General features: G+C 30.4%; 1 protein-coding gene across 1 annotated transcript; it reads left to right on the top strand.

The window, feature by feature from the left end:
* The first annotated feature begins 4,757 nt into the window (after positions 1 to 4,757).
* LOC129905133 (putative nuclease HARBI1) lies at positions 4,758 to 10,800 on the top strand. The gene is made up of 5 exons (XM_055980567.1): positions 4,758 to 5,020; positions 5,084 to 5,366; positions 5,422 to 5,564; positions 9,836 to 10,013; positions 10,073 to 10,800. Exons 1-5 carry the CDS (start codon positions 4,923 to 4,925, stop codon positions 10,703 to 10,705), a joined length of 1,335 nt encoding a protein of 444 aa, XP_055836542.1. The 5' UTR covers positions 4,758 to 4,922; the 3' UTR covers positions 10,706 to 10,800.
* Positions 10,801 to 11,029: the final 229 nt, after the last annotated feature.

Here is an 11,029-nt window from a genome sequence, read left to right on the forward strand (position 1 = left end):
CCTAGAGCTTGGTTACGGACCTGAATAAAAAGAATGATAATAAAAGAAGCAAAAGGATGGGTGTGGGTTTTGTGACTATGATGGTGGGATTGTTATACACACCAGTAAATGTATCTCGTTTCCCTTTTATTCTTCCATTGAGATAGATAATTGCAGCGCGAGGCGAGGATGATGGCGAGGATAGTATTCGAAACAATACAGAGTACTGCGCGTCAATATACCAATATTATAGACTAAAAACGACAAAAGAACACCACCAACAACAATCAAAAAACCTACACCAACAGCAACAACAACAACAACTAAAACAATAAAATAAAAAGAGGACATAAAAGAAGAAGAACTTTGCCGACACAATGCTTTTGCTTGTGAATAACACGCAACATGAAAATAAATCCCCACATTTCAAATGATGTCCTTCTCCTTGTATACTCTTTGAATTTTACTGTCTTGAGATGGTTAGAAATGAGGAGGGGGTTATTTTTTTTCTATAAGGATCAAAATGGGGGCATACCTATATATTAAATGTGTGGAATTGACGATGAATGAAGACAGAATTTGTAGGGACATACCATCCGTTTGATGTTCAATTGAAAAGATGTGTATCTTGAGGGTATCCCCTTTTAGACCCAACCCAAGACCTATATTTTCACAGCTCACCCATCATCATCACACTCTTCGAACATCCACAAGTAGAGTAAACTCATCCTGAACTCGTGGCATCGATATGCCGGTGGAAAAGACATTTTAAATGAATCATTATTTTTTCGAGGAGGTGGTGAGAGAACAAGAGCAGAGAATAACACAGAGTAAGCACTTGTTGGATTACGATTAAAGAATCCTTAACAGTGGAACGATTTTGAACTTCTTTCTTTAATGGGAGAGATGTTTGAGTCTTTAAATATTTATATAGGTACTTTTGTATTTTTGAGAATAGAAAAGTTGGATGGCGTAGTATATATTCATTGATGGTATTTAATGTTTATTTTTAAATTAAGTGGGAGGAACTCTATTTTCGACAAGATAATTAGCATATTCAAATTTGAAGTTAAAATTAAATGAACAGGGATTATTAGAAAACATTATTTAGAAAATGAAAGAAATTGTTAAAATTTGTCAGTTATGAACTTTTTACTGCGTAGATTATAACAAATGTTTTAAAAGTTTTCAAATTAAGAGGGCTAAATAAAAAGATCGGATCGGAGCCTAGAAGTAAGTTAGATAAATTGATGAACATATAAGGCTTAACGAGCGGGCTAAGAATAAAGATTGAGACAAAAGATTCTAAATGATTTTAAAACTCTTTTCTAATATTGTAATTTATGTTTGGAAATTAGATTGAATTGAGAGGGCCTAACCTTTCGTCAAACTGAAAATGTATGTACAATTTGACGTATACCTATATTGCAGCATTGAATTGTAAGATATAAAGACCCTACTAACAATTTTGCTTCTATAATGCTTTACAGAAGCAACAATTGCATCTGTAAAGCTTTATAGAACCAAAATTTTTTTTTTGGGAAATATTACAACACAAAAATTTTTGGCACTGCCGCAGTAAAGCTATTGCATAGCATTTTTTATCAACTGCAATTATAATTATTTATTTATTTTTATTTTTGCAGTGTTTTTTCCTTGATATTAATTCAAGTTTTTTCTTTGAGATTAATAAATTCAAGTCGAAATTAATATCAAAGAAGAAAAAATAAAGTGGTTGTCTGTAAAACCGGTAATTTTAAGTGATAACCTCATAATTTATAATCTTTGAAGCTCAATACATTTACCTATTATGAAAAAGCGAAAAAAAATTAATTAAAATAATTAAATTAAAAATGATTCAATATAAGTTCAAGTGACCTCAACTCCAAAAATGTATAAAGCGTTTCGCCCAGGTACGACAGTGGGCTCATCAGTTAGATCTGTCGTACCCTTACTAAGACGCCTTATTTTGGTCGATGTTTACCGACACTATATAAAACTCACAGCATGAATATACTGTGAATTATAATATTCTAAGGGAATTTGTTTAAATTCAGACACTTAGAAAATGTATGCCCGTGGTCAGGCTTATATAATAACGAAGAAAAAAATAACAAAAATAATAAAAAATTATTAAAATTATTTTTATTTTAAGTGGAGTGATTGAATATAATTCAATATAAGTTCAAGTGACCTCAACTCCAAAAATGTATAAAGCGTTTCGCCCAGGTACGACAGTGGGCTCATACCTGGGCGAAACGCTTTATACATTTTTGGAGTTGAGGTCACTTGAACTTATATTGAATTATATTCAATCACTCCACTTAAAATAAAAATAATTTTAATAATTTTTTATTATTTTTGTTATTTTTTTCTTCGTTATTAAATTAAAAATGAGCATTTTCATTGTGTCAATTTTGTTTATATGCAAATTTATACAAAAAAAAATATACCTTCAATAAGCCTTATATTTTTTCTAAAGAATTAAACCATAACTAAAGTCTGTATGTTTTGTAAAAAGTTTAAAAATGATTTCTTGAAATCACACATTTTTCATGAAAAAAAGGGAAAAAATTAATTAATTTCTTTACATATCAACATGTCAATATTTCTACATGACAAAATCTATAATAAATTTTATATCATCTGAAAATTCCTTTGGAAATATTTATCTACTTTTTAGTACTTAAAGCTGCTTTGAACTACTTTTTCAGTATAGCAAAGTAGTTTTAAGTAATAAAAAGTAGATAAATATTTCCAAAGGAACGCAACTTTTGTACGACATCTAGAAAAAAAGATTGAATTTTTTTAATGCTATCAATTTTTATCAAAAACATAAAGAAAAACTCTTTTTTTTCTTACATTTCGATTTGGTCCATTTTTTTATTTGACAACTTATAATAAATTTTATACCATTGGAAAGCTTATAGTTTAACCTTTAAAATTATGCCTCAAACATCCCGACTTACAATTTTGCTTCTGTAAAGCTTTATACATGCTTCTTTTGCTTCTATAAAGCTTTATAGAAGCAAAATTGTTAGTTGGGATATGTGTACGACACCAACAAAAAAGTTACAATTTTTTAAAGACAACCATACAGGCAAACGATCTCCCATATGCGTTTTTTTCTCACTCGCTCCAAGCCCGCTATAAAATCAATCATTTGTCATGAAAAAAGTGAACAAATCAATCTTTTTTATCTTCTAACACCACTAAATCCATTTTTTTTTTTAATTGACAACCTATGACAAATTTTAAATCATTTGAAAGCTTATTGTTTCAGCTTATTGTTTTATCTGCTCTAGATCAAAAGAAACAACGTTTTAAAAAATAAAACTTTGTTTTACCGTTAAAAGCGGTCAAAGAACTTTGGTCAAAAAATTGTTTTTCCCGTTATTTGCAAAACATGTTCAACTTTCTATAACGTCGCGTTTAGAAAATAACAATTTTTTTGCAGAATTTATCTTTAGGTTAAGGCAGTTTTCACTAAAGCCTGGTACGCTGCTCGCGCTAAATTTTAGCTCCCATACAAATTATCGAAAATTTTTAGCCGAGATAAAATGGATCCCATACAAGTTATCGATAACTTGTATGGGAATTTTATCTCAGCTAAAATTTAGCGCGAGCAGCGTACCAGGCTTAACCCCAAATTATCTCATTTCGAATGTCAAATTCTATAGAAAAAAAAAACTGAATTTGAAATCTGAACTGAACTCATTTGCGAAATTATCTCATTTGGGCTCTAGTGAAAACAGGCTATTATATTATTTTTCAAATAAGCTATAAGATTTTTTTTTATCTCAAATATTTTATTTTTAATTTTAAAATTTTTTTTTTTCAGGTGGAACAGGAGAATATGGCGTCACTTTTTCGTGGATGCTACCATGGTTCATCGATTTATAAGATGTTATCAAGTCAACAAATCGATTAATAAATTTAGGAATATATTTTTAAATCAAATAGAAAAGTTAAAAAAATAAATCAAATGCCTTCCGGTCAAGAAAAAACTTCAGGGTTGTGAATTTTTTTTTCAGACAGTTTAAAATGGGGCAGTGAATTTTGTGTTCTAAAAATTTGTGAAGACTTCTCCTATTAATCAATTCATTTGTCAATTTTTCACTAGAAGTGCATACTTTAGAAACGAAATTTTTCGTGCTGTTTTTGAATGGAATTTTTCGTTTCACTTTAGCAGAACTATAGACTTCATGAAAAAAGGACATTCCGAAATGATTAATAGGAGAAGTCTCCACACATTTTTAGCACACAAAATTCACTGCCTCGAACATTTTAACTGTCCGAAAATGTATTGGCGATTGAAGCACATACTACTAGCGCCGTAGTTTCAACTTTTGAACTAATTTTAACAGGACGGATGTTTACATTTTGTATTTCTAAAAATGGCGTCCATATCAAAAGTCCCAACAAAAAAAAAAGTAAAATGTCGGATGCTAGCTTCTTCCATCCTGTTTATTTTTAGTTTTTGTTTTGACCACGGGTAGCGCATTTCAACTTTACCAATCGCCAATACGTTTAAAATATTTCTTCTAAACCAAATACAACTTCTGTTACTTTTGCTTTCGATTAAAAATTATGTTCTGCGGGAATAAAAATTGTGTGTGAAAACCTGTGTATAGCTTTTCTCCAATGGTAGAAAGTAGAATTACAAACCAAGTAGATGCACACTTAACCTTAACAGAATATCATTTTCTGAACACCTCCCAATTATTTCACCATACACCACACATGTCAATTTTTATTCACCTCACCTTTTATTCATCAACAAAATTCTGTTTTGTAAACAAAACGCGCATATAAATGATTTTGTTTTTTATTTTAACATTTTCGTACATATTTTACGATGTAAAGAAAAGCTCTGTACTTTAATTAAATAAAAATAAAACTACTTATCTACTAATTTAACAAGAACTAGTATCTTATCTAAAATGGACAGTGGAACCGCCAAAAAACTAAAACTTGCCTTAGCCTTGGCAACTGTTGCTTATATTGGCTTAAATGCTTACAATTTACATCTTGAAGAAGAGTAAGAAACTATTTCATACTTTATTAAAGAATATTTATTAAAAAAAATGCATCAAAACTCCAGAGAATCCAAAGAAAAGAAGAAAAAACGACAAGAAACATTAAAACGCAAATATGAACAAGCTCGTGCTAATTCCTCGTCCAGCGAGGACGAAGTAAACTATCAACCTCGACGGAGGTTAAGTTTCCAAAGACAAGTCAAAATAGAACAGCAAAGCAATGACGAGTTGACTCCACCAGGTGTCGATATGAATGAAGACCTAAAAGTCTCTCATGTCGAGAATTTTAATGAAAAACGAAGAGAATCAGATTTTGTCGACCTTGTGTCGAAGTATTCTGATGAAATGGTAAGAGTTTAGTTAAGAATTCATTGAAAACAAATGACTCTTAAATTGATTATAGTTCAAAGACGTCTTCCATGTCTCTCGGAACACAGCAGAAAGGCTCTACATTCAATTCAAGTCCAGCCCAGAATACGACAATATTTTCAAACTCAATGACCAAACAAGAATTCCAGCAAAACATTACATTTGGATGTTCCTCTGGTAAGTTCACCTTGACCTCTGGGCCCTATTTTATTGAACTACAAGACTAATAATTATTTGTGAATTTACAAGTAGCATGTAAATAAGTATCAGCAAATTTCTGTTTCATACAAAATTCGAATACCTATAGCATTCGCACTTTAATTTAACCTAAACACAAATTACTTAAACCTTATCACAAATATATTTTGGGCCTTACTAATAATCAAATTTAAAGCTTGCTTTAATTTTTACCTTAATTCTACATATTTCACAATACCAAAAACCAATTTAATAGTCAGGTTAAAAGCTAACTCTAGGTAAAATTTTATAGTTGAGTTTCCCAACTATAAATTTTAATCGATCATTAGCCTTTAACTTGACTAATAAATTGGTTTTTGGTATTTTGAAATATGTAGAATTAAGGTAAAAATTAAAGTCAGCTTTAAATTTGATTATTGGTAGGGCCCTTTATCTTTTAGCAAATATGATAAAACTAAAAAATTAATTAAACCTAAAAGCAAATATAATTATTTAAACTTTAAGCAAATCTATTAAAACTTAACGCAAACTGATTTAACCTTTTCTAGAAAAAGCTTTGTATATTGTGCTATGAAGAAAGCATGAGAATTAAGAAGCTGTCTGTAGAACTAAAATCAACAAAACACCCCAAAATCCACGATAAGAACCTAAAACAAAATGTCCAGTTCAGTCAATAGGCAAAAGTCTAACAAGAAAAATAAAAATTCACCAAGGTTTTGATGCGGTTTTAAAATATAGATCTCAGTTTACGTAATTTTTTGTTGGGTGGAACATCCGCTATTTAAAAAAACGCAACACTCTCAGTATCTCGAAAAAGAATTATTGCACAGAAAATTTGCGGATTTTTTTCGGTTTGAAAATACAATTATTATCTTTCTCTCTTCCATATCTAATTTTCTCATGCGTGTTATACTTTCAGAGTTACACTGCCGTAAAGTGTGTGTTTTTAATGTGTTAACTTCCGTAAAAGTTATGTTGGAAAAAATTAAAAGTAACATACTCCAATTCTAATAGTATAGCTCATTAAAGAAAGACTAGCCGACCCCGCACTCAAAATTCGAGTGGCAATTGTAACTTTTATTTATGCTCAAATAAGCACACTATATAAATCACTTTATTTACTACTAAGAATATGCAACACTTAATTTTATTCGAAATTCGAGAATGTCTTCGAAGGTTCCCGTCTTTGCTTTTAGAAGTTTCCACTTACAGAAGGGAGAGGGCGTGGTTCAGCACATTTGTTTTTGTTTTTTTTTCTCAATTTAAATTTATTATTTTTATCTATTTCGGTAAAAAAAAATAAACAAAGTATACATTCTGCACATCTAGATAAAATTTCCTATCGTTCGGTATATAATTTATGCCCCTTCGGTTTTTGTGGGCCGCGTATTTTGTACCACAAAATAAGTGTTTGCCGTTTTATTATATTAAAGAAAGATATACATATAGACACTTTCTTTAATCAAAACATCCGCAGGACACGTTCCAAGTAAGATTAACAGGGACCATAACTTGGTTGCAGTTATTGAAGAAAAATTGGTTTTTAATTAAAAGTGATTTTAGTGAAATATTTTGATATGGATATTATGGCATTAATTGTATTCTAAAAAAAAATTTTATTGTGTATGCAACTCTATTTTTTCATACGAAGGGGTTGAAGTACACACTTAAAAAATTTGGTTTGATTTTTAAAATAGTGCAACACACCGCAACATGGTCTAACCTATATATTATTAAACTGCAGGGTATATAGAACAATATTGCATTTCAAGAGAAATGCAAATAATAAGGGCCCATTGAAAAAAAACTCCTCAAAAACGACCCTTACTAATATTATTCCATTGAATGTATTTTATTAATGAGAAAATTATTATTATTAATGATATGGTATTTCAAAAGAAAAGGCTTTGAAATTGTTAGTTGTTAGGAGAACGATTTAAAGTTTTGAACTCTGGAATAAAACATTCGTAAGCCAAGTATTTGAATACTCATAACTTGGTCAATTTGGCTCCAGTCGTCCTAAAAATTCAAAAAATGCAAATAAAAAATTTTAATCCAAATAAAGAAAAAAGAGGATTACCCAGGAAATAAGTATGTTTCAGTTTTTTTTTTCTAATTTTTTAGGATCTTTGTTATTTATTAGAATGAATTCTTTAGTATTTGACTTAAAACTACCAGGTCATTAAATAATGATATAAAAAAGTCCATGATATTGCTAAATTTTATACAGAATCAATTAATTAACGAAAACATTTTTTCATCTTTAAAACTTAATTCCTCAAAAACTACTTAATGAAACAACTTGAGTCAAAAAACAAAATAAAGAATAAGCTACTAGCTTTAAGAAAAGTTATAGCACAGGACTGTACGTTTTTTTTTTTGATTTTTTATATTCAAATCGGCTAATCGGGAGGTAAGCACGTGGGTTTTACTGTACCAAGAAAATGAAAAATTTTCCTTCTAAATAACTTTTTAGTCATTTGGTACCTATTTGATGTGAAAAATGTGCCCAAATATTTTTGGTCAGGTTTCATACCAAAATACCGCACTGTGCGCCGTTCAATAAAAACTCCCTAATTCCATTTTGACTTGAATTACATTTTCCGGAACGGAAGCTTTATTTTTCAATTGAACTGTTTATTTTCAAAACAAAAGTTTTATTAACAAAGTTTGTTCTCTAGGGATAATCACGCCAGCCTTCTAAGTATAAAGTAACTTTCCCATCTATGTATATCCGATTTTACAACTACGCGAAATATTTTTTTATTAGTAAAACATGATCAAAGTCGCGGACTTATCATTTTTTGAAAATAAACAGCAGCTTCTTTATTAGTAGTTGTGTCTAGTTATAAAAAAGTTTACTAATGGCTAAAAATCTTAAGTTTAAACCATTTTTGAATTTTTAATATTGGATAACCAATTTCTTACGCGATTTCTCAAAAAGTGAAAAAGGACTTGGGAGTTTTCATTGAACGACGACGATTACAAATGTGGCGAATATTTCTTTTTTCATAAAAGTATTTGTATTTTTCATAAAAAATTATTAGTGATAGACTTGTAACTACAAGCGAATTTTTACAAGTATAGAAAGACTAATCAAGAAAAATATGGTGTCTAATTTTGGGTAATTTGCTCTGTGAATGTGCTTTATAAACAAGGTTATAATAGCTGTGTTTTATTTTCCTCGGGATCCAGATCATTTATAGAAAAAAAATGTACTAGTTTTGTTGACATTTAATGGAGAACACAAGTCTTTTTAATTTGTATAATGCCAATAAAGTGGTTGGCTTTAAAATTAATCTTCCTTGCCTAGTGACAAATAGTCTTGGCTTAAAAATACATTTATGTATTCATTTAACTGCATTTAGCACTCAAGATAGGAGCCTTCCAGTGTATTTCTACGTATTTGTGTTTTAAAGAATATAATTGAAACGTCTTGAACTTAAATTTTTGATATATGTAGTAGGAAGGATTCGTCTTGGTGCCAGCAATTTTTATGGAATCTCAATAACTTAAAAATATTGCGTTATTATATCACTTGAATTTCCATATACCTTCACTATAGACACTACAAAACTTTGGCATCTTAAACATACATTTAAACATACAAGTTAAAGTTCTTTCCAAAAATACCTAACGAGTAATTTGCACTTAATATCAAGTCGATAGCTTCATTAGTTCTTGAGTTACGTTGCAAGGCTAGGAAAAAATTGTGTTTCGACAAAAATGCGCTTAAATTTGAAGCGCATGAGTTTGGGCTTCGGGGACTATCAAAAAACTTTTAATGCTTACCACTCAAAACAGTTTTTTTTGAGGTGATAAATTAATTTTCTAAGCACAAGCTGCAAAAAGTTCCAAAAGGATTATCCCCTCAACGCGAAAAAACAATTAAGATTTAATTTAGTTTAGAGAAAGTTGCAATAAAACTATTGTTTGACAAAAATATTTTTTTATTAAAGTTGTATTTTGCCAAATATTCTTCAGTGCATCACAGTTTTAATTCATCTTTAAAACTCAATTTAAATTGTTCGTTTCTTTTTTTCCTCAAGTAACATAGACTTTTCCATAACCTAATATTTAAACTTAATGTTAAAACAATAATCTTGCAAAATCAATTCTTAAAAATCAAGCTATAGGTTTAAAGCCAATAATGTTTATTATTTTTCGTACAAGTACAACACTAATAGTTTTATAAAATAGGACACTGGATTATCAGTTAAGTAATATTCATGAATCCTTCTCTTTTCCAGGTTCGTTGGGAGAAAGGGCACATACCTTGAACTGTCTTCAATGTTCAATGTATCGCTGTCCAAAGCTGTCTCCGTTGTGGACACAGTTCTTCAGTTTTTGAACAACTCCGCTCGGGAATTCATCCAATTTCCTGAATCAAACACAGACATGAGAAACTCTGCAGACAGTTTCGAACAAGTAAGTCTCTCTATCATGTCCCCGAATCTTTTCTGAAACTCAAATCCTTTTTTCTACAGATCGCTGACTTCCCTGATGTCATCGCTTGTTTGTTAAACACTCGAATCCAGACAAAAGGTACCAAGACACCTTTTTGGATTCAAGTACTTTGTGATTCAAAAGGTCGTTTTCTTGATGTTTTTATTGAATCCACTAGCGACTTACATCCCACTGCAGTTCTTGAAAATTCCCCAATTAACGAGAAGATAAAAAATATCTGCCAAAGAAGATATCACATTCTAGCCAAACAAGATTACTTTGTCAGAGAATGGCTACTAACTCCAATTGATGAACCAACTTCCAAAGAACAAATCTGGTATAATCGCCAACATTCCAAGACCATGAATGTGGTTCTAGATTCGTTGGAGATTCTCATACAACGATTTCCACAATTGACTGCAATGCAGTTTTTTAGTTCGTACAAAATCAAAAGAATGATAAATGCCTGCTGTATTCTGCAGAATATTTGCCTCGAAGAAGAGGATTTCTTTGATGCTGAAGTTGATCCTATGATGGTGGCGCTAGCAGGTGCTAAGAATGATGAAGGTCAAACAAAGCAGAGGCCAGAAGATATTGAGTGTCATTTGCGTAAAATTGGTGAATTGAAAAGGAAACAAATTTACATCGAATTGAAGAAAGAAGAGAGGACATGAGTCTTATGTCCAAATGTGACCTTAAAAGCTTTCATTTGTTATTTAAACTGAATTTACTTCTTTTTTTTTTGTTTATGAAGTTACGTTATTTTTGTATGAATTAGAATTTCAGGTGAATAATAAATAATTTTTGTTGTTTTCTAAAATAATTAGTTTTGAAAAATTCTTGAATTGGTACTCTGCATCTTAGGTGCAGGTAAAATTCCGAGCTCAATAATGTAGCTACTTAGATATCCGGACTTTCTGGAGTTGCTTGTCACAAAATAATTAACTTTAAAGGTGAATGTAACTTCACATAGGTAAGAAGTGACGAAGTGCACTTAC

The sequence above is a fragment of the Episyrphus balteatus genome, chromosome 1, assembly GCF_945859705.1.
Source record: "Episyrphus balteatus chromosome 1, idEpiBalt1.1, whole genome shotgun sequence".
Lineage (NCBI taxonomy): Eukaryota > Metazoa > Arthropoda > Insecta > Diptera > Syrphidae > Episyrphus > Episyrphus balteatus.